The sequence below is a fragment of the Pteropus medius genome, unplaced genomic scaffold, assembly GCF_902729225.1.
Source record: "Pteropus medius unplaced genomic scaffold, Ma_sr-lr_union100, whole genome shotgun sequence".
Classification (NCBI taxonomy): Eukaryota; Metazoa; Chordata; class Mammalia; order Chiroptera; family Pteropodidae; genus Pteropus; species Pteropus medius.
In genome coordinates, this window is record NW_024354503.1 from 14,522,880 (window position 1) to 14,549,137 (window position 26,258).

The window sequence follows — 26,258 nt, forward strand, 5'->3', positions numbered from 1 at the left end:
TCAGAGCTTTTCTTTTCATTTTTATTTTAAAGGAAAAAAACAAAACAAAACAAAAAAACAGTGCAAAAACCCATTTTCCAGTGTCAGCCACCCCCCACCCAGGTCACCCCCCCTGGCTCAGGCCTGACTCTTCCTCCCACTCAGTACCCCTTCCCCTCTCATGCAACCTGTAGGGGCTGGAGGCTCCACTTCCCTGGAGTGCCAGATCCCAGGGAGACTTGGGGGGAGGAGAGAACTGGGGGGGCTGCCCTGATTCATCTGCTCCCCCAGGTCTCCAGCCATGGCACCAGGTACCCCTCTTGGCTTTCATTAACCCTTTCCTGACTAGCTACTAGCTTGGGGGGCACTGATCTGGGGGAACTGTGTCCATAGCCTGTTGCCCCGGGCCGGCTCGGGGCTCTCCTCACTGAGGTTGGGGGGCTCCCTCCCTCCCTCCATGGGGTGGGGAAGAGTGGCAAAACCCCCAGGTTTAAATACCTTAATGAAAGCAGGGGATGGGGAGGAAGGGCTTTAGATCTAATAAATTATTAGCGTTTTTTTTTTAGTGTCCGTAGGGGGCAGGTAGGGTGGGGCAGGGCGTGGCCTCCAGGGCCCCTCCCTCCCCTTACTGGTGAATTTCATTCTCTATGAGGCTGTCCTCGCAAGACTGGAAATCTGTGTCCGTGAGGCCACCAGGCGGCATCAGCAGCTCCTCATCTTGGGACGAGGATGACGGGGGCTCGTCCCCCGAGCTCCCAGGACCCCCATCCCCATCCCCGTCCACCTCTGAGTCCTGCAGCACCTGAGCGATGTATTTCTGAAAGGGTAGAAGAGTGGGGCGTGAGAGTGAGCAGCTGACCCTCCTGGGGAGAGGGTGATAGGGAGTCGCAGGGCCTACAGGGGGAGGGGTGGTATCCTCCGCCCAGGGGAAGCGGGCAGCCCCGGGTGAAGCTAGGTTTCTCCCTGTTCCTGTTCTCCAGTCTGTGGGGTCTGGAACAGACTTCTCCTTCTGGAGGATAACGGGACACCCAGCTTTGGAGCTAAGTCTCGGAGGCCCCTCCCCACCCTTAGTCATGGAGTGGGGCACTCACCGCAGATTTAGGGACAGCAGCAGCAGTGGGGGGCCGTCCATTGCTTCTGGGGTCCACAGCATCTGTCTCCGTGTGCTCAATCTTGAGGAGCCCAGAATGAGTCAGGAAGTGGGGGAAATGCCCTTACCCTCAGCTGCAATTATGACCCCACACCCTTTGGCACATGTTGCCCCTGCCCACAGATCCCAATCATTCCCGTGTCCCCCGCCCCCCTTGCCCCACACCTTGTAGTTGTGGGCACTGAGGTATTTGAAGTGTCCGAAGCAGACGTGGCAGAGACAGATGACAATGGTGATGACCAGGACCACGAATGTGAACATGGACGTGGGGGCTAGGAACCCTGGTATGGGGTGGGGGGACAAAGAATGGGGTTGCTACCTCTCCTCTAGGCTTCCCTCTTAGGGGCCCACCACCCCACTTTGCTACCTTCTGAATGCAGTCCCACACTCCCACGTGCTGCAGCTTTTCCCAGGCCCCTTGTCTGCAGCCCCCAGCCATCATGGACCTCCAGGGGCCTGCTCTGCTTTGACTCTGGAGGGAGTCTCCCCTGCCCCACCCCAGCTCCGAGGGAGGCCCTCACCCGTGCGCATGGTGGAGAAGAAGAGCAGCCAGAAGAGGCAGAGGATTGGCGCGGCTACCACCTGGTTCACAGCCCCGGAGTGGATCTTCTTGTCCAGCTTGGCCGGCAGGTAGGCGTAGTAGAGATTATACCTGTCTACCAGGTGCTTCAGCAGCATGTACATGAGCCCTGGAGGAAGCCACATGGGCTCTGACCTCAAAACCAGTGCCGCCAGACCTCTGTGTGTGTCTGTCACAGGCTGTCTGGTCCTTCCGAGGTCACTGAAGGGCTGGCCCCCATTACCCTGCCCCAACCCCATTCAGGATAGTGGCCTAAGCCCTCAGCAGGACCAGAGAACCTCAGCTTCCTCTGCTTCAACCCCTTGATTCTGCAGCCCCTCACTAGAATAGAAATCTATTCATTTGGGTCAATGAGCGTCCTTTTAAAACCCATACCACTTTTTCTATCCCTGTTTCCAAATAGATGAGTATGAATTAGGTAGTAAGTTCTATTTTCCTGGAGGCTGAGGGAATGAGAGCTTTCTAATGAGGACAAAGAGGTTAGTTTGGAGCCTTCGACAACCAGGGAGAGTGGTTAAGGGGTTGGGATGTTATCAAGGGGAATGTAGAGGCCACTAGTGGGGGTATTCATTGAAGAGAAACTGCTAAATTTTAGAAGAGGGACTTGCCCAAGTCACCCAGCTCAGTCATAGCAGGGCATCTCCATGAGTAGCAAGGACCCAACCCCACCCTGGAATCCAAAGGTCCTTCTTGTGTTTACAGGGCTGTGTACAAGTGTGCCCATGGATCCTGTGTAGAAGTATGTGTGTGAATACCTTAGTGGGTATGTGATTGTGTCCCAGTATATCCAGTTGAGTGAAAGCACTGGTATTGGCGAGTATGGCCATATTGGTGTAACTTTGCCCAGGGGTCCAGCACACCAGCTGGGTCCGGCCTGAGCTGGGATGGCTTTTCCCCTCCTCCCCGCAAGGCCAGACCCCAGACTGAGCCAGGAACCGGGCGGGAGGCTCGAGGGGCCGGTCTCCCAGCCGGGGCCCTGTCCACTCAGGGTGGCCTGCCTTACTAGAGTGGAGCAGGTGAGGTCCTGGGTCCCCCCGAGCAGGGCCCAGGTCCCGGCGCGGCGGTGCCTACCGAAGGGCACGATGATGGGGCAGGTGATACTGTAGGTCATGACCACCGTGAAGACGCACATCATCCAGGCGTAGGCTGCGCCAAACTGGAACTCGTAGGCCTGATGCTGGGGGGGAGATGGGCAGGAGGGTGGCTCAGGAAAGGGAGGGACATACTGGAGGGGCACAGGGCAGGTGGGAGGGGAGAGGGAGCCAGGAAAGAAGCCAAGGAGAAAAGGAAGCCCATGACCAGGGTAGTGCAGGGCAAAGCAGATGGAGAGAGGGGCCAAGGCTGAGAAGGTGGTCAGGATGGATAATGATGGGGCATAGAGAGGGGCCTCCGAGGGATCAGGGGCTGGCAGGAGGTGGGCTTGGGAATGGGATGCCCAGAGCCCTTGTGTGGGGTTAGGGCCCAGGGACCCTAGGTGTAGGGACCTGGACCTCCCCCAACTCCCATCACAAATACTAGACTGTCAGAACTGGCCAGGGCCTTCGGTGTTATCTATGTCGATTCATCGCTGCGCATATGGGAAAACTAATGGGAAAGGGCTAGACCAGGGCCACGGAACTGGGCTCCCCAAGTCCCAGTACCCTCGTGCCCCACACCCTAGCACGCTGCCGCTGTTTCTGGTTGGTCCCACCAGAGGGCGCTGTGCGGACCGCTGCGGCCCAGGCGGCCGTACCCGCTTCACGTTGCGCCTCTCGGCGGCGGAGCGCGCCAGGCAGAGCCGGATCATGTACATGAGCAGGCCTGGGATGCGCAGCAGGTCCATGGCGTTGCCGATAAAGGCTGAGGCAATGACGTAGTTCACGAAGAAGGCGCCGTTGTCGGGCAGGAACACGCACCTGCGGGCACCAGGTGCTCCAGCATTGCACCCATGGGGGACCTGGTGGCTACCTGCCCACTGCCAGCATTACAGCGCACCACACCTTCACCCCCAACATGCCTTTTGGACACACTCATGTGTCTCTAGCTCGGCCCTCAAGCACCTGTGCCCTAGTCCCCTCAGAATGTGAGCCCCAGAGGCAGACACCAGAGTGTCAGCAGACACCTCCAACACTCTCAGTGTTCGTGGAAAACACCTGAGAGTGTGAGCCCAGAGGTACCCTGAGAACTTGTGACCCATAAAGACTCATGGAGAGAGTGCTTGAGACCCCTAAGGCCACCAGTGTGCAGGGTATGACTGCCTGAAGTCTCCATAGATAATCCTGTGAGACCCCCAAGACCCCCAATGGTGTGAGCCCCAGGAATACCTAGAAGGCTCCCTTAGACCTTAACTTAACCCAGAGTTACCCCAGAGTACAAGCCTCAGTCATCTCCAGAACAAAAGCCCAGGACCCTCCCCCAGAGACTTCAGAAGGGGGGACCTTTGTCAATGCTTGCGACACTCCAAGCGTGATCCCAAGATTACCGCATATGGCCCAGAGGAAGAATCCTAGAGCTTCCACCCACTTGAACAGCCATGGTATGTGCCCACTAAGACACCCTCACGGGGATCCCCAGAGAAAGAAGGTATCCCAGAAAGAACTCATCACACCTATGAATAGGAGCCTGAAACTTCAGAGGTGTTCTCAGAACTTGCGCTCCATAAGCACCCCAAAGTGTGAGCCCCAGAGCCCCCCACAGACACTCAAAAGTGTGGGCTCCAGAGATCCTCAGGGATACTTCTAGGAACTCCCAAGTCATTTCCACAGTATGACCAAGATCCCACTACAGACAGCTCTCCAAATCTCCCGAGTGAAGTTTACCCCAGAATATGCACCCAGAGCCCACATAGAAACCTCCCAAGTGGGGGCCCCAAATACACCTTGAGGGTGACTGTAGAATGCAGAGAGGTTCCCAGAGTGTGAGCTCCAACACAGACCCCAGGAATATCTCCCAGATATATACCTGAGACACACCCTGTGAGTCCTTTGGAATGGTCCTACCACTCTGTGATGTCAGCCCCTCTTTCTCCCTGCAGTGGGGGTGGGGAGCTTTGCTGCTCCCTCCCATGGAGAAGGAAGTGTCTTTCAGGCATACCCACCCCCACCATCCAGTCTCATTCCCCAGGGGCCCCGGTCACTCACTCAAACCGAATAGCTGCCTCAGCCAAGAATTTCTTGTCAAAGAGCCAGCGGAAGAAGAGGTCCAGGCTGGAGAGGAGAGGTGTGGTGGGGGGCTGGAATGGGGAGGGAGAGTCCCTGCCAAGAGCCCCTGGGGATGCCCCCCAGACATGGGGCCCTTGGCTTTGGCAGGGGAGGTGGGAGCCTGAACTGTTCCCTCTCCCCATCCTGCTACCCACTCCCCAACTCCCAGTTCTCATCCCTTCCTCTGAAAACCTACCTGCTCAGTCCCAGTGAGGGCAGGAGCAGCACCATGAAGATGAGGAAGGTGTAGCACTTGTGCATGGTGGTCCTGTTCTCTCCGGAGCTGGGGCAGGGGCACAGGGGCAGAGGTGAGGCGGGCCAGCCCCCATTCTGCCCCCCAGTCAATACAGTATCCTAGGAGGGTCCCCTGAAAAAGGGGGGGCTTCCCGAGGTTAGGATGAGGCATCATCCCTTCCCTGCCAACTCTGGGACCACCAGGGCAGGGAGTCTGAATGGCAAAGGGCTGCCCAATGGCATAGGTGCCCCTAGGGGGCCAGAGCGGGGTGCTATGTATGTGAAGGTGTCTCACCGTGTCCAGTGAGCTTCAAAGAAGGCAGAGTAGTAGACGATGGTGGGGAGCAGGGCCGAGAAGCACCACAGCAGCAGGGTAGGGAAGAACTGGGTGATGATTGGGTTCTGCAGGGGGCACAGGGGGATGTGTCAGGCAGGGGCAGTCTAGTGGGCTCAGCTTGCTTTGCTTACCTGCCTCCTCCCCCACTGAGCCTGGGCCTCACAGTTCTCAGGGCCCCATGTCAGAAGTCCAGAACATGTGAGGGCAAAGGTTGAAGGTGAGGGCCAGGGCCACATGTACAACCCCAGAGTGAATAATATTACTTAGCATTTACTAAGTCCCTACTACGTGCCAAGCACTGATCATGTACTTTACATGTATTTAGCCTCACAACAATATTACCCCATTTTACAGATGAGCAAACTGAGGCAAAAATAAAAAGTGATTCAATAATTAACCCAGTTAGTAAGCAGTGGGGTGTAGATCTGAACCCAGGCAGTTTAAGTCTTATCTGTTATGCTATTATCACACAATGATTTTCAATCTTTCTTTGAATTTTGAGGCTCCAAGGAGGTACGCTGTGTACATGGTTAGAGGGGTGAGGGGAGACCAGGTGAAGTGGCCCCTGCTTTGCTGCCATCTGAGCAGCCTGGTTTTTCCACACTGTAACAATCCTTTTGATAAAGGCATCAGACTCTAAGTTTGGAAGACAACGATCAAGTCTGAACCTTCCATTCTTCTGTTGGGGAGAATGAGGGATGTGAAGGAGGGACTTATCCCATGTCACACGGCCAGTTAGGGCCTGGGCTCTCTCTGTGGGTGTCTCTCTAGGTGTGTGCACACCCAAAGGTGGCTGCTCCTGTGGGAAGGTGGCAGGGAGCCAAGGGAAGTGCACAGAGGGGTTTGCGGCTCATGGTCCTGTGGGCGCTTTCTGGTGGGGCTGGATGGGAAAGGCAGTAGAGGAGCCGGACTAGGTAGAAGGCATTCTGGTTTCCCCCATCCCCAGGAGGGATCTGGGCCAGGACAACCCTTGTGACACAGTCTAGAAGGGTGGGGTGGGGTGTGGCCTCACGTTGAGGTACTCTACGGGCTTGGTGACGTTGAACTTGTCCATGGTGGTGATGATGATGGCCGGGGTGGTGAGGAAGAAGAGGAGGATGAAGAGGACGACATTGATGACCAGGCAGCGCAGCCACCAGATGAAGCCGCGGATGGAGAGGTGCTCCCTGGGAAGGCAGGGGAGGCAGTCACTTCTGGGACTGGACACCCGATTGGTCCCTGGTGACATCAGGAACTCCCTGCCATCCACCCTACCCACTGAAGCCTGCCCCTGCCATATCCCTTTACTCACCAGTAGATGTTCTGGGGGTCAGGGGCGTAGGACACGGTCCAGTTGGAGATGTGTAGGGACTCACTGCAGGACGAGGAGCGTGGCTCCCCACGGCAAGTGCAGCCCTGGCACTTACACACGTTGAAGTCCTTCAGGATGCTGGGGGTAAGAGACACTGTTTACTGCAGCACCAGGTGCTGGGGACCCCACTGTTGATAGCTGGCCATGAACACAGGGACCCAAGAGTCCCAGCGGGTCACTGGGGGACCAGGGCCAGGGTGCACAGGCCGGGCGGGGGCTCACATGGCGGTGATGGTCTCATTGTGGAAGGTGACAAAGGCCATGCCAAGAGGCTTCTCGTTCACCTTCTCTTTCTCCCGCTTGTAGTCCTCCTTCAGCTTCTGCTCCAGCTTCGTGTAGTACTCGATGGCCTCTACCTACCAGGGAGGGCAAGGCAGGCTCTGGGCTGAGAGCTGGGTTGGTGCCCGCAGCACCAGCCAATACTGACCCAGAACTTCCTACAGGCCAGGTAGTGCTTTAAGCTTCCTGTGTCTCTCACAAGAATCCTATGAGGGAAGTATAATTAGCTCTATCTTACAGATGAGGAAACTGAGGCACAGAGCAGTCAAGTAACTTGCCTAAAGCCACAGAGCCAGTAAATATAGTATAACACTGATTTGGGGGTTGAAAGTTTGGTCACTGTAGGGACAGAGGACAACCCCAAAATGGGAATAGGGCTTAAAGGACTGTAGGAACAGGTAGGGACCTGCTGACAGAGGGGCTGTACCCTGCCCCCAGCCCTGGCTCCAGCCCTGGCTTTGCCTCCTCCATGGTTTGTTTATTTTTGGGTTTTATGTGCAGGCCTATTTGTGTGTGTTCATGGGGTTGTGGTACATGCACAGTGAGGAGCATCCATTTCTGCTGTGACCTGTCTCCCCAGGATCTTCTAGCCCCTCCATCAGGAGCTCCTGGGCCCTGAGGTCTGAGCCAAGGGTGGGCACGCCCCGCGGCCAGCCCACTTCATACCTGCTCACAGCCTCGAACCACGCAGCAGCAGAGGTGGCCACAGGGCTTGGGGTTGATCATGGTGGGGATATTCTCCTTGCTCTGGAGGTTTGTGAAATACAACTTTCCCCGCTCGGCCTTCTTCCTGTAGGACCCAGGTGCCCAGTCATCCACTGCCTGGCTGGGGCTGAGGCTAGCTGTGAGGATGGGCAGGAAGCCCAGCTCAGGGGTCATCTAGTCAAAGATAGGAGCTATTTTGCTCTTGGGTTTGTTTAGGATACATGGTTCAGACACATTCCCATCCCAGGGTCTCTCTACCCATCTTTTGAGGGCCAGAAATTCTTCCTATAATCTGGCCTCAACTTCTCATACTATAGCTGAAGAAGTGTCTGTCCTCAGATGAGATGAGGACAGTGGGCTCCTCTCCTCTTGCAACCTACTCTAATCTCCAGGCCTTGCTTTCTCCAGAAGTGAATGGTTAGGCATTCTAGGGATTGAATTAAAATCAAACGCCTTGGGAAACACCTGGAAGGGAAGCCAGGCTCCTCTGTGACAACCAAGATGCCCTAATGGGCAGGGGGCTCTCAGGTGTCACCCCCACCTCCATTTCCCAGCCCCATTACCTCTCTGCATCGAGGAACATAAGACGAGCCACATTGTAACATGGGCGGGCTTCCAGAACCGTGCAGTTGGGGTAGGCCTCCCTGAAACACAGCCCACCATCATTTTCTGCAGGGACTCTGCCCTTCTGCTCCTGACTTTCATGCATGACCCCATCAACTTCAGGACACGCACCCCGCCTCCACCCCAATTCAAGCTCCTTCTTAGTCTACAAAAATGAGAGTTACCCTTGAATAAAATTTTGAAATTCCTCTTCATGCTTATCTGAGTCGGGGGAGTATGTGCAGAGAGGCATGGGGGACTGTGGGAGTATAGTGTAGGGCTGATGACCCAGGATGTAGGTGCACACGGCATAGTGTCAGGCAAGCCATGACTGTGGTCTGATTCTTGTCCAGGGCTGTGGACTTTAAGTTGAGAGAAACTGTTTCTAGTTATGGGTTGTTTCCTTTACCCTGTTCCTAGATCTGGGTATAGTCCCACACTGTATAGTCCACCACGGACTGACTCCAAATAATCCACAGCCCAGTCTACAGAATGACCCCTGCCCCAAGACCAACCAAATATCAATCTTGAACCTTGACTTGAGATTGACCTCTAACCTTGGACAGAGCCAGATCCTTTACCCTGATCCAAACTGACCCATAACCCGGACACAAGACTGATTCTCTAACCCTGACCCCAAATTCACCCCAACCTTGACTTAAGACTGACCAGAGATAGACCATTCCTGATGCCCAGTACCTGAGGGACACCTGCTAACTCAGTGCAGGAGCACTTCCTTTTTCATTCTGATCATGCACTTGCTCCTTGATCCTCATCCCTAATCTAGACTGAGCCCCGTCTTTAAAAAAATTTTAATGAAGGACCACTAAGTGTTAAAGACGCACAAGATATCGTTCTAAAGTAACAAGACAGACTGGACAAACCCATGAGAATTTGGAAACTGAAATCTGAGATGAGGTCCTTGAAATAACACTTTTTTAGGAGACTACAGACCTTTGCCGTGACACTGTTGTTGCTCAAATCATTTTAGGATTCCTCTTTGGAAGGGCCTCACCTCTGTGGCTAGCTGAGCCCTCAATCTCACCTGACTAATCTCTGATCGTTTGGACCCCACCACATAGGCTTCCAGAGTTTGCATACTGGATATTCCCTAACTCTGCTGGGTGAGTCCTCCAATGCAGACAGACTCCAGACCTGGGCCATAAGCCCTGCCCATACTGTCACCAATCCCAAGAGCCCCACGAGGACAAGGCCGCTTTTTGTGCATCATCATATACCCAGGCCTGAGTCAACAGCTTATACACAGTAGGTACTCAATAAACATGTGCTGTATGATTGGGTCAAAGAAATGGCTGTTCCATAATGTTCACCCCACTGATCCCAAAAACTCCAATTAGGACCACAGTCTCCCCGACTCCTGCTTATAGGCTAACCACTAATTTTAATCACAGACTGTTTCCTAAACAAAACCATAGACTGACCCCCTGAAACAGACAACTTGGACTGTGAGCTCCCCACGGACAGCCATCAAGTCTGGTTTTTCTTTGTCTCCTTGGTATGGTGCACATAGGTGTACAACAAATGTATGCTGAATAAATGGATGCTTGACTAGTAGGGTTCACCCCCCCAGTGCATGCAGCTCAAACGTCATCCTGTCAGAATATCCCGGCCCACCTGATCCAAACACCCTTCCTTCACTCCATCCCTCTCCCTGCTTTGTTTGTCTTCTTAGCATCTATCCTTACTTGACACAGTGTCTTGAACTAGTTGATTTGTTTATTGTTGGCCTCAGCCCACTAGAATGTAAGCAGATGAGACATGGGATTTTTTCTTCTGTTTACTGCTCTTTCCCTAGCTCCTACTCCAGTGCATCAACATAGTAGGTACTCAATAGATATTTATTATTAAAGGACTGGTCAGTACAAATTGACAGCTGATTCCAACTGGACAGTAATATTAAGATTACTCACCTAATTCTGAGCACACTGTCTTTAATCCTGACCCAGACTGCCCACTAATGCTGATCGCAGCTTGAACTTCAGATAGGACCCCAAGTCGTTCTCTAATACTGACCAATTTTGATCTAATTTTGACTGCTGTTCTGTAAATTGTATGAGGGCAGGGCCTGTTTCTCATTTATTTACGCCTGGGGGAATAGAAAGTGACTAATAAATGTTGAATGAATAAATATCCATCCACTAATACTGATCACAAGCCAGTCATTTTCCTATAACACAGGAGTCTGGAATCTGATCCTGACCAGACACTCTCAATGTTGTCCTGATCCAGAACAAAGCCTGACCTCTGATCCAGGCCAACTTATAGTACATTTAGACCTCAGAAAATCCTGATCCTGACCAGAGGCCGAGCCCTGATGCAGAACACCAATGTCCCTTATCAAGACCATTGGCCAACTCCTTCTTTTGACACAGAATGACCTCAGACCAATCTCCGATCAGACCCTCCACTGGCCCCTAAAGGTGACCTCCATACTGTGAACTCCCTAAGAGTTCGATGATCTTTAATTCACCTTTATAGTTCCAAGATCCACCATAGTTAACTTATGCCTAATAGCATTTGAGAAAGTCTGCTGAGTGGACAGATGAATGTATGCTAGGATCCCTCATCCCAGCCACCTGGCACTCTGGAGATGTATATTCCCCTCCCCACTAAGACAGACTTCCAGAGTTGGAAAGAAACTCAGAACACACAGCCCAGGTTCTCCTCGGCTCCTTAATGATCCATTGAAAGCCATGGAGCTTCTCCCTGACAGTCTGCACACAAATTCCAGAATGTCACATATAATTTCGAAGAAGCTACTCACCATGGACCCTGGGGCAACAACCTTTGACCCAGTTCAAGCTGGAGAAGAGGGAGCGGGGTATGTGGTACAGACTGGACTCACTTTTTAGGAATTTGTTCTCAAGTATTTCTCTTGTGTTCTTAGAGAGACCTGTCACCCAGCCCAAACGCTAGACCATCCTGGACTCAGAATTCTTTCGTCTAACCTTCACTTCCATTGCAGCCCAGACCTCCAAGTGAGAAGTGTGTGAAGAGGATCTTGGGAGTTGAAAGGCAAAGAAGGGTCTGCAGGGCCTGGGGTTGGGGATAGGAGTGGCTACTCACTCAAAATGCTTCTTGATCTTTTCTGACTCTGCATATTTGGAGATTCCATTGATGAAGAGTGTTCGCTTCACCTGGGGAGAGAGGCAGGTGAGAGGGGCACGAGGATGCAGGGAAGGGGTGGGGAATGGGTGAGCAGAGAGGAGCAGATGAGGTAGAAGGAGACTTAGGGATAAGCTGGGTCTCAGAGAATTTCTAATAGGAATCAGGCAGTGAGCCTAATGAAAGACCCATCTGGCCCCTTGCTCCTTGAGGGGTCTGAGGTGGGGGGAGGAGAGTAGGGTACTAGTCTCTGATCCTCAGGCAATGAGGACCCAGGACAGTGGTTGCCATGGAGTGGGTCTTTACTACTAGTTTAGAAAATAAATGTAGAAGGGGAAGGAATTTCACTGTCATATCCATCAACCACTATTTGCTGAGTGCCAGGCACAGCACGGGGTGCTTTCCACACTCCGCCTCACTTCACCTTCTCACCAACCATGGGAGCGGTACTGCTATTATCTCATTTGACAGACAAGGACACCGAGGCTTGGGGAGGTAATTAACTCCTGAGCTGCTGAGTCAGGATTCAAACCCAGCTGGACTAACCCTGGGGCCAACACTCTTTACAGCTGAGGCAAGAAAGGCCTGGAGGGAAGGGAAGAGGCTGGGGATAGGACAGACCTGGGCTCTGCTACACTCACCAGGTCGTCCTCCTTGTAGCGCATCTTGGAGGTGTGTCTACGCATGCTATAGACGGTGAGCAGCAGGTACAGGAAGGCGAAGGAGGTGTGCAGCCATAGCAGGTTGTTCCTGGGCAGAGCAGAGGATATGGAGGCTACCAGGGCTAGGAAAACACTCAAGACACCCCCACACCCAATCTCTTAGTGCTAATTAAACCTTGATCCAGGGCCTCTACTGCCACCCGTCTTCTGGCTCTGACACCCCGCAGGGCAGGCCCCACACTCCACATCCTCTCGACCAACCCTCGGGCCACAGTCTGGTACCAGGCCATATAGCGGATGAGTGGCTGGCGAGCAAGCAAAGCTTCATTTGTATTTGCAGTCACTCCCCAGCGCTACTATCACCACCTCAGCCCCACCTCGGGTCATTAGATTCTTACTGCACCGGTCCCTGGTGCCAAAATGGTTGGGGACTTCTGCTCTAGACCCTAACCCTGTTCTATTTCAACTGAAATGTCTCAGGATCATCTCTTCATGCCCTACCTGCTGGCTACACTACCCTCCACCTGCCCCCAGTCTGGCCTGCCCGAGGCTGCACCCTTCTCTTATCTGATCATTCCTGGTGATCCACAGCAGGGATCTACCTCCTTTGTCTCCAACCCAAGCCCTCATGACCACACGGCCATCTCTGCAGCCTCAGCCACCTGTCCCCTTTCCTCTACTCCTCATCGGGGCCTGGACTCTAGCACAGACCCTGGACTCACTGACCAGGTTCCCAAACTTACCCTGATTTCAAGTTGGCGATGGTGGTTCTCCCGAAGCTGTACGCATTGTTCTCTGGGGGGTGGGAAAAGGGAGAAGACAGTGGTGGGGTTAGGGCCTGTCCCCTTCTGCCCCCTTGTCCACCCCACCTATCCTGGCCCTCACTGACCCAGCAGGTCCCCTGAGAAGTTGACAGGCAGCACAATGCCTACGGAGAGGACACCCACGACAACCAGCAGCCCGATGATGTGCCGCTGGAAGGACAGGTAGTGCACGGCGTCACCCCCACACTTGTCCCGGATCTCATCATCTCTGTGGTGTGGCAGGAGAGAGGAATTAAGTGAAGACCACAGTAACAGAGGGGCCATGACTTGCCTGCCCTTGCCCACCCCCACCCACATCCACCCTAGCCCTTGCCGATCTGGCAGCAGTGTGGGGTTGAAATGAGGTCTCTGGAACCCCTATTTTCTGGGAAGAGAGAGAGAAGAGAGAGAGAGAAAAGGGGAAGGAGAAAAAGAAGGATGCAGGGAGAAAGGGAGGAAAAGGGGAAGAATAGAGAAGGAGAGGAATAACAGAGAGGAACAGGAAGGAAGTTAGGAAGGAGGGAGGGAGGAAGGAATAAGAGAAGGAAGACTGCAGAGAGAGAAGACAAATGTAGAGAGAAAAGAGAAAGGAGAAGAGGAAGGTGGGCAAAGGGAAGATGAGGCAAGAGGAGGAGGAATGGTGACAGGAAGAGTCAGAAGCAGGAGACTGGATGGGGACTAGAAGACAGGGGTTCAGGCAGCAATGGCACCTTATGGGTGCTGCTGCAGCACAGTACATGATACACTTGGCGGGGGGATTTTGGGGGGCCAGTGGCAGTGGTGGTGCTGACCTGTCCGGCTTCCTGCCTCTCTCAGTGCTCACTGCCTGCCTGCCGCACTGTGGCCCGATCTCCTGACTTCTGCCTGCTGGATACTGGCTCCTGCCTGCTGCTGGCTGGCTGCTCCTAGCCTGCCTGCTGCCCCCACCTGCTGGCTGCATGGAGGCTCTGAGGTGGGGGCTCCGAGGTGGGGGCTCCAGCCCCTGCTCTCACAGGGTGGCAGGGGCAGGGAGAGTTGTGAGAAGAGTGGGCCCTCCAGGCAGGGGGCACACAGGAGACTGTCGGGGAGTAAAGCGAGGCCAGCTCAGAGGACAGCAGAGGCCAGAGCCCCAGGACCTGGGCTCCTGGAGTAGGGAGGAGAGTGTTGGGCTGGCTAGGAGCGCTAGGGCCCTCAAAGCTGCTGGCCTCAGCTTTTGTGGGGAGATGACAGGTTCTGAAGTTTCTCTGTTTCTTCCTTTCTTTAGGACCTGAAGACTGTTCACTTACTTTATCCTGAAGATGGCTGTCAGCCAGGAACAGAAACCCTGGGGGGACAGAGAGCTATCAGCTGGAGCCCCCAGCTCACCACCCTGAACCTCCCTTCCCCTCAAGTCCCACCCACCCAATTCTTATAATCACCCCGGGTTTGGCTCACCCTGGTGCAGCTTCCACAATCCCCTAAAAAAACTAACTCACCCCAGAGAGGGGGGAAAGGGAAGGTGCCAGCCCTCGAAGAAGAAAAGAACCAAGGCCAAAGTGGCTTATCTGTGTGCTCTCGGGCCCAGAGCTACAGATCTCCACAAATACCCAACAGGGCAGTAGAACCAGAGGTCCTGCAGTTGTGTGTCCCAGGATGGAGATGGGTGGGATTCAGGGTTCTAGGAAGAGTAGTGGGGACCTCCAGACCTGTAGCTAATAAGAAGAGTTTGCAACATGGCTGCCAAAAGCAGAGGGGCGGGCCACACTGCCTGAGTTTCTCTCACTTATCTTCTGGTATACCCCAGAGAGACCAAACCCCTGGGTCGCTATGAGCTGCAATCTCTGACCCACAAGCCTTCAGACCTGTCTTCAGACAGAGACCCCACTCAGAGCAGGGTGGGGATAAGCTGGGGAGGGCTAGGCAGGGAGAACCCTCCTGACCTCCCTACCAGGAGAAGGTCCAGGCTCAACACAAGCTGGGAGAGAGAGGTGCCTTCCAGCCAAGATGTGGGACAATACTACCAGTTGTCAATATCACCTGAGTCTGAGGACCACCTGGACACCTCTGGGTGCTAGGGGTGATAACTTTGCTTAGCCACTTACCAGTATGAATCCAACTCAGGAAGCTGATAGGCTTCTTCTGCTACAGCTGCTACAGGAGCTACCACCCTTGAGAGCCCGAGCCTAAGCTGGACTGACTAGGGCCATCCTAGGGCTTGAGGATTAGAGTTCCGACTAGGAATCTCACCCTGGCAGAATGACAGGGGGCCAAGTGGGGAACACCAGAGTGTTGGTTCTGATGGGAAAGGGGTCTGGGGACTGCTGTGAATCACCGGAAACAAGCCTTGTCCATAGGGGCCACTGTCACTCAGCTCTAATTCACAAGCTGGTCAACTTGCTCTACCTGCCCAGCAAGGGGCTGCCAACTTGCAACCTCTGAACAACACAATGGATTCTGTATATTTTGCTAGGTGGCGTGGAAGGCTCATTATTACTGCTAAGATCATGTTTAAGGAAAAACGGGTCCTTAGAATTAATCAACAGAGGCAGGCGCAGAATTATACTGTGGAACGAAGTTTGAAATCATGGATGTTAGACTAGTGCTGGTTTGGAGGCTGACATGGAGGACAGAGCCAGAGGTTCTGGGTATGGGTGGTCACCCTATGGTTCTTAGACAAGCACTGCCCTTGCTGAGGAGAAGGCCACACTCCATGGGTACCTGACTCCAACTCCCTGGAAGTTAGAGGCTGCTGAGTTCATCTGCTCTAGAGGAGGGGTGTGGTGGCTAAGAAGTCTGGGGAGGGCACTCACATTGTCTCTTTGGTCAAAGTCGACGGAGCTGGAGACAGATGTGAGACGCTCATACCGGTCATGACTGTCTCCGTGCATAGCTGAGGCCACACTGGGGGTGGGGAGATGAGAGATGAGAGAGCCTGGTGAGTCAGAGTCCCTGGGGAGTGGGGGTGAAATGGATGGGCTCCCTCTCCAGAGTTCCAGAGGTAGACAAGGCACAGAAAGCGCAGAGGCTGAAGCTGAGAGGAATGACTGCCCTCTCCCTGCCTTCCTTAAATCTGCCTCTTGCCTTCAGGGGAATCTGGGGGCACAGACCCAGGTGCTGGCGGAGGGAAGAGGTTGTCTTCATCATCGCCCCTGGAGGTTGAAGTAAGAATGTGAACGGGCCCTGCAGTTCCAGAGCCGACCAGCAGGGGGGAAAGGGGCAACCCAGCCAATATCATGCACAGGGCAATAGGGAGGTGAAAAAAAGGATGGACTAGAAGAGCCCCAGAGAGTGGGGGTAAGGAGGGCTGGGAGGTGTCTCCCAGGTGGGCCCCTATCAGCCCTTTTCCCTGACCCCAGCAGCTGCCGCAGCTCCAACACCAGTCCTATAGACAGAGACCGTGATGTGACACAAAGGGCCAGACTTGGGGCTCCTTGGGCAGCCCCCCTCCCAGGCCTCCTGAAAAAGTAAGCAGAGAACCCTGGAATATGAAGAACTAGCTGTTAGGGAACAGGAAGCCACTGGTGACACCCAACCTTGTCTCTGCGACCAACAGGGTGAGTGTACTGTGAGTTTCAGGGAGGACGGCCCCTCCACTCCAGCCAACCAGGGCCATGAAGGCCAGGTGCACGGGGAGAGACTTTTCCCAGGCAGAGAGCCAGAGGGAGAGATGTGGGGGGAGGGGGGGAGGTCAGGCAGAGACAAGTTGGGGAGCCCCTGCTCTGCAAAGCACACCGCCTGCGTTAATCCGAAACATGAGCCTGCAGAGGAGAAAACTGCAAAGAGAAACCAGCAATTTGGCAGGAAGAGAAGAGAAGCATGAGAGATGAAGAAAGGGGAAAGCTGGTTCAGTGGGGATGAGGGGGCTGGTGCCCCACATACTATTCCTGTTCCACTCGGTCCCTCTCCTGCCGCCGAAGCCTGGGGACAGAGAACAGATAAAGTTAGCAGGGGTGGGGGAGGGTCCCTGGAGACTGGAAAGGGACAAAGGCCCAACTGTGGGCCCTCATACTCTCCATGCCTGCTCTGGGACTGGTCTCTCTTCGTCCCCCAACAGAGGGGGATGAGAGATGGCTGGCTCTTTCCTATCCCTGAGGAGTGTGGAACAAGGTGCGTGCATGTGTGTATGTGTATGTGTGTGTATAGGGGTGGGGAAGAGTCCCAAAGCTTTACCTGTCTGCATCTGTCACCAAAGCCAGCCGCCCATAGTCCCAGGCCACCTTCCGGAGGATGGAGAACAGGAACAGCAATGCCTGAGGGAAGAGGGAGTGGTTGGCAGGTGGAGAGACCACTTACCCACATGACTAGCCAGGAGGGCAGGGGCAAAGGGGCCTGAATCTTGTCTTAGAAGGGGAAGGCCTTAGGGACATGGTGGGTCTGCTGGTTAGAAGTCACACCTTGGGCACCGTAGAAGGGGAAGGCCCTTGCTTGGGTGAATGGTCAGAGGCTAGGCTTGGGCTGGGTGATGGGGATCCCATCAGCAGTTAAGCCTGTGGAGTCAGGGTCGGGTGAGAGTGGTTAGAGCTGCAGGTGTTGGCCAGCTACATACAGAGTGTGGGTGCCAAGGGTGGGGGTGGCGCATGGGCACTCACAAGGAAGCACATGAAGTCGAGAGCCAACACGGTGGGGACGCCCCCAAAGGGCAGGCCCTGAAGGACAGTGCTGCGGATGCGAGCACTGTAGCAGTAGTCCTTGGGGTTGCTGTTGTTGAGGGCCGTGGTGCCCAGTGTGGCCAGCAGGAAGGGCAGCATGGCTGCTACTGCCGCATGGTCCTCCTGGGTAGAGGGCAGATCAGTCAGCTAGGCTCAGCCCCTATACTTGTTATGGCTCCAGCAAGGTGGGTGTGGGGAAGGGGCAGTGAGGGCAGATCACTGGGCTGCTTGGGTGGGTGAAAGTTCTGGCTTCCAGAGATAAGAGCCTAGGAAGGGGAGGGTTGAGTCATATGGAGTTACCTTCGCTGGCTCTTGGGCTGTGACCTCACCCTAGGTCTGGGGAACTTGGCCCAGATCTGGACTGGGGAGACTGGTTTTGCTAATTTGGAAGTTGTCTGTGAGTCTCTAACATCTATCTCCCACCACCTCCATACATAAGCAAACTCTCCAAAATGCTATCTCTGTCTCTGTCTCTCCCTGCCTAAGGCAAGGGGCAGAACCCGGCCTGAGAGAAGATGGGGAGGGAGGGGTCCTAGATCTGAGGATCTAAGGCTAAGAGGAGAGGTTTCTAGGTCAAGGGAGGAGGGGTCAGGGACCAGCTACCTCACTCTGATCTGCTTTTTCTACTCCACTAGAAAAATGGCATATTTCCGTTTGCTTAGTTTTCAGCTCTGTTAATCACCTTCCCAATACACCTGGCTTCAAGATAAGACTTCAGAGCTGCCCCCTCTGTTCCCAGAGTAGGGGTCTGAGCATAGGGTCGGAGTGGGAAGCCAGTTAAAAAGGATTTCTGGATTTGCATTATTTGCCTAACCCCTCACTCCTGCTTACTTTCATTCCTTTTCCCCCGCCAAAGCAGCAGCTACATCTCTCTCCAATTATCTCTGCATGGGAGTCACCTGAGATGTGTGAGGACTACAACTCCCAGAGTGTCCTGCCCCTGCCTCCAGAGCAGGGCAGGATGGGAACGCCGTGCCTCCAGCGAGCATTTCCATTGGCAAAAGAAAGGAGAGTGGGCGGGGGCCTCTTAGCCCGCCCAAGCCCCCTGAGCCCGGGTACCGGCTTCCAGCTACTGCCAGGCTGTCCAGCCCTCGATAGTCCAGTGATCCAGGTGGATGGGGTGGGGAGGAGGAGGGAGCGGGCAGGCAGCCCTTTTGCCTGGGTTCTGGAAGTGCCTGGGGACGGGGCTAAGCACGGCTCTGGGAAGGCTCCCAGGGCGGAGAAGTGTGGCCGTGGCATCATCGCCCCACCCCCATCCTGCTGGAGGGCCCCTGGGAGCCCCTTCTGCTGACAACACTGAAGCGCTGCCTTTGGGGGGGGGGTCCCCAGGGAAGAAAGGAAACCAGACAAAGAGAACAACAAACCCAGAATCGATGACTGCAACTCTGGAAGCCAGTGTCCTCCAGCCCCCTGGGGTGACTCAGAGGGTTTCTCCTGCCCACCAATCCCTGGTCCTCCCGCCCCCTCCCTAACATTTCAACTGGCAAGAGGCACCAGCTCTCAGGTCGAGGGCGTTGTTTATATGTTTCACTTGGTCCCAGGTAGTCTCTGGAAAGTCTGTGTTAGGAAGACTAGAGGAGTTACTGCCCTGTGTCCTATGCTTCCCTCTTCCTTTCTAGCTCAAGTTGCCTTAAAAAACAAAAAACAAACAAAAAAACCCCAAACCCCACCAATTTAGTAATTGTAGCAGTGCCCACTGTTTCAAGAATAATACATACATGATTTCATTTAATCCTCAATGATCCTGAATTGGACGCCATTGTCATTTTAAGATGAGGGCACAGGGGCTGAGAGGTTAAGCAGCTTTCTCAATCACACTGCTAATAAAATAGACCTGGGATTCAAACCTAGGACAACTTTCTTCTAAGCTAAGAACACTTTTCAGGGCACCACGATGCTTTTTCTGATGTGCCTAGAACAGGACTCCTAAGACCACGGAAGCTTCATATGTGCTCATTAAATGTTTTCTGGCTAGAGAACACCAGAGCACTGTGGACATACATGTTTTTAGGTATGTAAATACATGTTGATGTGTGTATTTGCATGTGTGTATGTGGTGGGGAAGCTAAGTGACTGCATAGCAGTCCACGGATATGAAGTGAATTGTCGGTATCTAAATGGGGATGCATATGTGGGTTTATCTGGGAGCCTGCGTATGTAAACATAAGGTACTCAGAACCCTGGGTCACCAGAGGATGTTAAAAGTAGCTATAGGTATCTTGGGTCTGTGGTAGTTGGAAGGCCTCTACATTAGTCTCCCCTCCCCGCACCTTAACTCCCAACTCCAATGTACTCCAGAAATCAAGACAGCCTATTCCCACTCCTTGCCTGTTTCCCTCTCCAATTCCAAGGTACCACCAGCCCACAATGTAATGGGTACAAACCCCTGGAGCACCATTCCCCTTCTCATCTCTATTTGGAAGTTAGGTGAGACATTCTGGGGGCTTCGACATTAAGGGGATCCAGTAGGGTGAGTGAGGGTCCAGATAGATGCTTAGTAACTGAAATCATCATGTCCACCTGCTATATGCCTTTTTGTAGTCATAAAGCCCTCTCCCCTCCACAACTGCATTGATCTTTCCACCTACATCATAAGCAAGGCAGCCTTGATTAGATCATTTAGATCATTATCCCCGTTTTCAGCGACCCACGGAGAAGAAGCAACTCGAATGAGGTCACAGGTCAGGTAAAGGGTGGAGCCAGGGCTGGTGGCTCTGCTTGCTGACCGGGTTACTCCAAGCTCTTAATTGTGGGGGCGGGGGTGCTGGGCTGAGTTTCATGAAGGGCAGCTGCTTTCAAAGCCCTCACTGAGCAGCTGTGAGGGAAGAGAATAAGGGAGTTTTTTGGGGGGTTGGTAAGAGGGGGGATAGTTCCTCCATTCCACTGGGATTGCCTGAGCCAGCTATATCTCGAAATTTCTCTAGTCTGACACTGAGGCTTTTAGCTAGAATTATGTAGAGACTGATGGAAGATTTTATTTCTAGCTAACTGAAGGTGTCATTTTACCATTAAGAAGTGTGTGCATGGTAGGGGTGGGGAGTTATAAATTACAAGTTTTTTCTTACAGAGTTATTTGGGAAGATTTAATTTAGGTCTTGGGATCACAGGAAGGCAGTGTGGTCTGATGGGAGGAGATGAAGATGGAGGCTAGCTCTGTTACTATGTAACCCAGGACTCAGTCTTCCAATCTGTAACAGATACTAATATCCTCACTCTACCTCTACCAACTTCAGAAGGATAGGCAAAACTATCCACAGATGAGGATAATAGTAGTAGGAAAAGAATGCATTTATCAATATTTAACTCTTATTCTGTGCCAGGGACTGTTCTAAACACTTTACAAATATTAACTCATTTATTCCCCATCACAACCCTAGGAAGACACTGAGATACTGAGAGGGTACATAACTTACGCAATGTCACACAGCCAGTCTGTGGTAGATCTGGATATGGACCCAGGCAGCCTGGTTAGAGCCTATGCTCTTAACCCCTGTACTTTGCTGCCTGGGCCAACAGAGGAGCCACTTCCACCAGGGAGTTGGGGGCTGCCAGCTACCACTCTTGAGAAATGCCACACCCTATTATTTGTCTTCCCTCTTGCAAACTTGTAGCCCCCAGACGTTGGGTTTGTGACTTTAGGTTCTAAGGCAGGCAACAGAGTCTGGTGGTTAAGAGCACAGGCTCTAAGATGAGACAGATCTGGCTTCTGACCTGGGCAAATTACTTCACTATCCTGGGCTAATAATTCAATCATGTGGTTGATTCGAGGATTAAACAAGATGACTTATGTAAAAGGCAAATAATGGGTTCTAAAAAATTAGCTACTGTTATTAATAAAGTGTGGAATAAAAGGGGTTGGTTTAGTGGAGGAAAACCGATAAAAATCAAAATAAAACAGAATTTGATATGACAGAGCTCCTCAGTCAGGATGGGCTTCTTTAGACCTAAGGGCTTATACTGCGTTTGGGACTCTGCCACTGAGAGGCAGGGAATGTTCCTAAACCCTTCAAACATACCTGATCCCTCTGTAGCAGGCTGAGAGGTGGGGGTATGGGAGGGTGATGCTATACCAGGATGGGTTAGAAGTTCAGAGAAGAGCACCTGTTATTGATCAACTACCAGGCAGGGTGCCAGGCTCTACCTGTATTGTCTAGTTTTATCCCCATGATAAATCTTGAAAGGAAGTGATAGTAAACACATTTTTTAATTGAAACTGAGGTTCAGAGAGGTTAGGTAACTTGTCAAGGTCACATAGCTAAAGAATTGCAGAGCTGAAATTTGAACCGAGGTCTTTAAGATTGTTATAATTGGTGGGAACTTGTAGGATGTCCAAAAGGGGGTTCTTAGCTACCCACCACCTGCCTCTGCCTTGCCACATCCCCATCCATCCACCCATGGGCCAAGACTGAGCTGGGCGAGCCAACAGCAGGCCTCGGCATGTGCCACTTGGGGCATGCTAGGGCTTGGACCCTCTGGTGCCCTGGAAGACCATCATGCTGCAAGCACAGGCCCTGGAAGCCTGGCAGACACTCCTACCTACTCCCCTCCTCACATTTGTCTGGGAGGCAGGGTTGTTGGCCTCTCCTCAGAAGGGGTTGGATACAACCTCATCCTTCCTAGGCTGCTGTAGAAGCTAGAGAGTGAAGCTAGAGAGTGGTATTGGGTAGAGAACCCCTGGGGAAGTGGAGTGCCGAGCTGCCAGACCTCCACCCAGGGGATCCAGGCAGGTGGCAGCACAGAGCCCCAAGGGCAGCTGGCCCCTCTGACCTCTCCTTTCCACTTCTCAAACGCCCTTCTCTTCTGGGGAACAAGGCGCCAAAGCTTTGGGACTGTCCTCTCTAGGTGATGAAGAAGGCCAGGAGGGACAAAACCCGCCTCCTCCCCCCAAAAGGGCCTTGCCCCACTGCCGATTCTCCGCTGAATCCTTTCCCCACCGCACCCTCCAACGCAGGCCCGGGCGGCTCATGAATGAACTGCACTGTATGGGGCGCAAGGAGAGGACACACTCCCGGAGCCAGCCGCCTCCCCAGCCCGCCGACCAGTCCCTAGATCCGCTGGGGGCAGCGGCCAGCCTCGTGCCAGCACCCACGAAACCTGCCCTTGCCCGAGCTCGAACCCCTGTCCTGGGCCAGCTCCGGGAGCAGGGGAAAACATAAAAGAGACCGAAGCCATCGGACTTGGCGACCCTGAAATCCAAAACTCAGGGGCGGGGGCGGCAGGTTACCCACAGCGACAACGGGCTGATGGGGTGCAGCTGGAACCCCGGAGAGGACGCGCACCTGGACCAGACAGGTGGGAGAAGAGTGGCTCTAGGGGGCCGGGGGCAGGGGTCCCACCCCTCGGGATGTCCAGAGGGGTGGGGACAGAGGGCGGTGCACATTTGGACCCCCCGCAGAGGTCAGAGGACTCACATTTGGCTCAGGATGGTTCGGGGTTGGGAGCAGCGCGCGACACCACTGGGTCCCGCGGGCCCGGGCACCTCTGGGTCCCGCAGGAGGTTGAAGGGAGAGGACGCGCAGCTGAGTCCGGGGTTTTTCTTTGGGTGGTGGTGAGATCCTCAAAGAAAAGAGAGGAGGCTGGGGAAGGGTCGCGTACTCACCCCCAGGCGCAGACTCGGCTCCAGCTCGGAGCCCCGGGTTAGAGGCAAGGGCGGGGAGCTAGAGGGAGAGGAAGAGAAATGTCTTGGTGCTCGAGCTCCGGGCTACGGCGGCCGCGGCAGTGTCGGGGGAGGGGGAGCCGGCGGAGGGAGGGGGAAGAGGGGGCGGGGCCGCACAGATCCCACCCCCACGCCAGAACACGCACGGCGCGCGCGCGCACTCTCAGATCACCGCCCGTCCTGCTGAGTCCGGCGCGCAGGCGCGGTGGGGAGGCCGCGTGGGGTGTGGGGGAAGGCGGCGCTTGGCCTGCGAGGCCCGCGGCGGGATATTCCGGGGCGGCGAGAGCGGTATGAAGTGGGGGTGGGGACGGGAGCGTCTGACTCCCTTTTCTTCACTGCGCTAGGGGAGGGTCACTCCGTGGGGTGGGTGAGAAGAGGCCGGAGTGGGCAGATAGTGGGTTTTTGGGTGCACAAGGGCAGTGGGAAGGGTCCCCAAGGGGAGGGGAGACTTCTGACCCAGACCTCCTCCCTTTCACTTCCCAAGAGCGGCGGGGGCTCCCGTGGCCTCTGTGCCCCAGCGCCCGCCCCCGGCCAGCGCTCACCTATCTTTCCAGGGATGTGGGGTCGGCCTGTGGAATGGCGAGCTGCGGTCAGGCTTTCGTTAGGTGGCCTCGGCCGGTCGCTTTGGCGTGGCTCCTCGAGTTTGTCCGCTTCTCTTGGCCTCCCTCCCCTTCCCAGGTTGGGTCTGGAGATGACTTTGTGACTTGTTTGTCAGGTTCTTCTGTGGTGAGGAGAGTGAGTCCACTGCCGATGAGTGGCTTCCCCAGCTCCAGGGGGTTCCCTGGTTTCTCATTTCACCAGAGGCTGCATCTGCTAGGGATTAAAGCTGGAAAGATGGAGAGAGGGCGAGAGGGAGGGAGATAGCTCTGTGTGTGTGTGTGTGTGTGCACGCGCATGTGTCTATCACCCACACAAAGACGGTGACCTGAACTCCCGTTCAAACTGAGTCCCATTGGTTAGTTGGAAATAATTTGAATGGATCACAGCTGTCATTTAAAAACAGTCGAAGATATCACAGTGCATTGTCTTTAGTAAGGGTTAAGTATTGTTTCTTAACGCTTGCTTCAAGTATATAAACCTGTGCGAATGTGTTGAGGTGTGAGACAATGTATTTCTTTCAGTGTGTCACAGAAAAGTTCGAAACATTCGTCTTCTATATCCTCCTTTTGCCCTCTTGCCTTCCGCAGCCTGAATTCTCACTTAGAATTGTCCAGCAGGATTCATTAGCACACCAGGAACAGAATGGGTTTCTTCCTTCCCCGAGGATACTGCGCAAGAAGACAGTTCACTTTTCACTCATTGGAAATACCTGCAATTGAAGATTTTGTCGTGGTAGAAAGTAGGTTGGCTTACTTAGGAAAGACAGAAAGGAAGATAAGGTGAAGCTGTCTTTGGTAGACTGCCTGGTGGCAGGCGTCTTTGTAGCTTTGGATTCTGGGAATTGTTTTGGGTAGGAATGAGCAGTTAGATGAAAAGGGATTTGTTCTAGTTGTTTTTGTTTTTCTCTTGGATAGAATTGTCCATTTTACCCTTAGAGCTTCTTTGATGTGTATTTCCTATGGATCTTTTTACATAATGAGTTGATTATATGGTTGTAAAGCTGATGTGATCCATTGCTAAATAGCACTTGTAATGGATATCTGGAAAGTGGAAATGGAGGCCATAGTTATCTGGTTTTTGGAGGATCACTGAGGATCACTCTGAGAATCATTGAAAGCATTTCTTATGTATTATTTTTAATAGTATAGTTATAAATCTGAGCATGTGGATTCCTGATCCATTTCTGCCTGTGCCTGATTAGGGTCACCACATGTTAACAGAAGGAAGAGGAAACATTCCAGAAAGCCTGAAATGAGAATGGAATTTAGTGTACTGTGGAATCCATGAAATAACAGTGGCCAAAAGGTTTATTATTGCCCTTGAATATGAATGTTAAAAACCTTCCCTGGAGTCCATATTTCAGGAGGTACTCTGTTGGGCAATGAACATCATTATTTAGACTCAGCATCTAGAATCTTAGAGGATGCAGGAGTCCTTAAAGCCTGTCTTGCCCCACTCTTGTCTTGGATTATGACACCTGGATCCACATATGATCGATTTTTATATTGTTTAGTTTTTATGACTGGGAGCTTGGGAAGGTCTCAAAAACCAGGTTACGATTTAGCCTTCCTTTTTAAAGGCTGATAGTTTGTTCCGGGTTGTAGCTTGTCCTGGCGTGATTTTATACATATACTAACAGTGACAACCAGCGTGTAAGAGAGGGCTAGATTCAGATACCAGAAATGTTGCTCTGGGTCAGGTAATATGCTCTCTTGTTAAGAAAGATACTAGACTGCTTATTATTCACTAGTGAAACAACTCAAAGTGGGAAGGTCTGCCTATCAAAACTTTAAAAAATTATCTAATGCCTTTAGAAAAGAGAGGGAGCACTTTCCATATCTTTTAAGCTAAAAAGCACTTTTAGGATTGATTGATCTTAAAGAGACACCTGTAGTTCTGCCCTGAGAATCAGGGAGTGAGGCTGTTGTCCCTGTTTAGGATTTGGGAAACAAACTGCTTAACCTGCAGATCTGGCCCCTATCGGTTAATTCAGAAAGAGATTTCCCACTTTAAAACAATCACTTACATGAGTGAAGCTAAAGCACATTCACTTCCATGCCTCTTTGTTCCTAATTACCCCTGCTTGGCAGAGAGTCATTGAGGCCTGGAGAAGTTGATTCCAAGGTCACAGACTTAGCAGAAGGTGAGGGGAGGATAGGGTGGAGGTACGCTTTCCATCAGCAGCATTCCTATTTGAGTCCAGGGACTACCCTGGGCTCTTCCTTTCCCCCATTGCCCCTCTGCCCACCTTACAGCTCCATAAGCCTGGCTTCTTGCCCACTAGAGGTGATAATAGGATGGAAATATGTACACCAGTAGAACTTTGTACAATTTTCACTCTCTGATTTTCACCATACTGATTATTCCTGAACTATAGGTGTTTGCACACTTGTGAAGTGGGGATGGA

General features: G+C 53.1%; 2 protein-coding genes across 7 annotated transcripts in view; one reads left to right on the forward strand and one right to left on the reverse strand.

Moving 5' to 3' along the window:
* Positions 1 to 24,131, reverse strand: TMEM63B (transmembrane protein 63B). 6 transcript variants are annotated; one of them, XM_039854826.1, is made up of 25 exons: positions 23,794 to 24,131; positions 23,007 to 23,151; positions 17,536 to 17,718; positions 17,117 to 17,196; positions 16,826 to 16,864; positions 15,757 to 15,847; positions 14,254 to 14,291; positions 13,075 to 13,217; positions 12,929 to 12,980; positions 12,165 to 12,273; positions 11,485 to 11,555; positions 8,358 to 8,438; positions 7,756 to 7,879; positions 7,033 to 7,166; positions 6,751 to 6,888; positions 6,472 to 6,625; positions 5,418 to 5,524; positions 5,085 to 5,171; positions 4,829 to 4,894; positions 3,442 to 3,604; positions 2,781 to 2,886; positions 1,651 to 1,818; positions 1,295 to 1,410; positions 1,071 to 1,151; positions 1 to 796 (listed from the first exon to the last, which is right to left on the reverse strand). In XM_039854826.1, the coding sequence occupies exons 3-25, from the start codon at positions 17,692 to 17,694 to the stop codon at positions 605 to 607; spliced, it is 2,499 nt and encodes an 832-aa protein (XP_039710760.1). In that variant the 5' UTR covers positions 17,695 to 17,718; positions 23,007 to 23,151; positions 23,794 to 24,131; the 3' UTR covers positions 1 to 604. The 6 variants fall into 6 exon arrangements, with proteins under 6 accessions (XP_039710760.1, XP_039710763.1, XP_039710764.1 ...); XM_039854829.1 differs by lacking the exon at positions 23,007 to 23,151; XM_039854830.1 differs by lacking the exon at positions 16,826 to 16,864.
* Positions 23,435 to 26,258, forward strand: part of MRPL14 (mitochondrial ribosomal protein L14) — an 11,138-nt gene continuing 8,314 nt past the window's right edge. The window contains exon 1 of the mRNA XM_039854832.1: positions 23,435 to 23,539. The gene's annotated coding sequence lies outside the window, so the exon portion shown is untranslated. The remainder of the gene's footprint in view (positions 23,540 to 26,258) is intronic.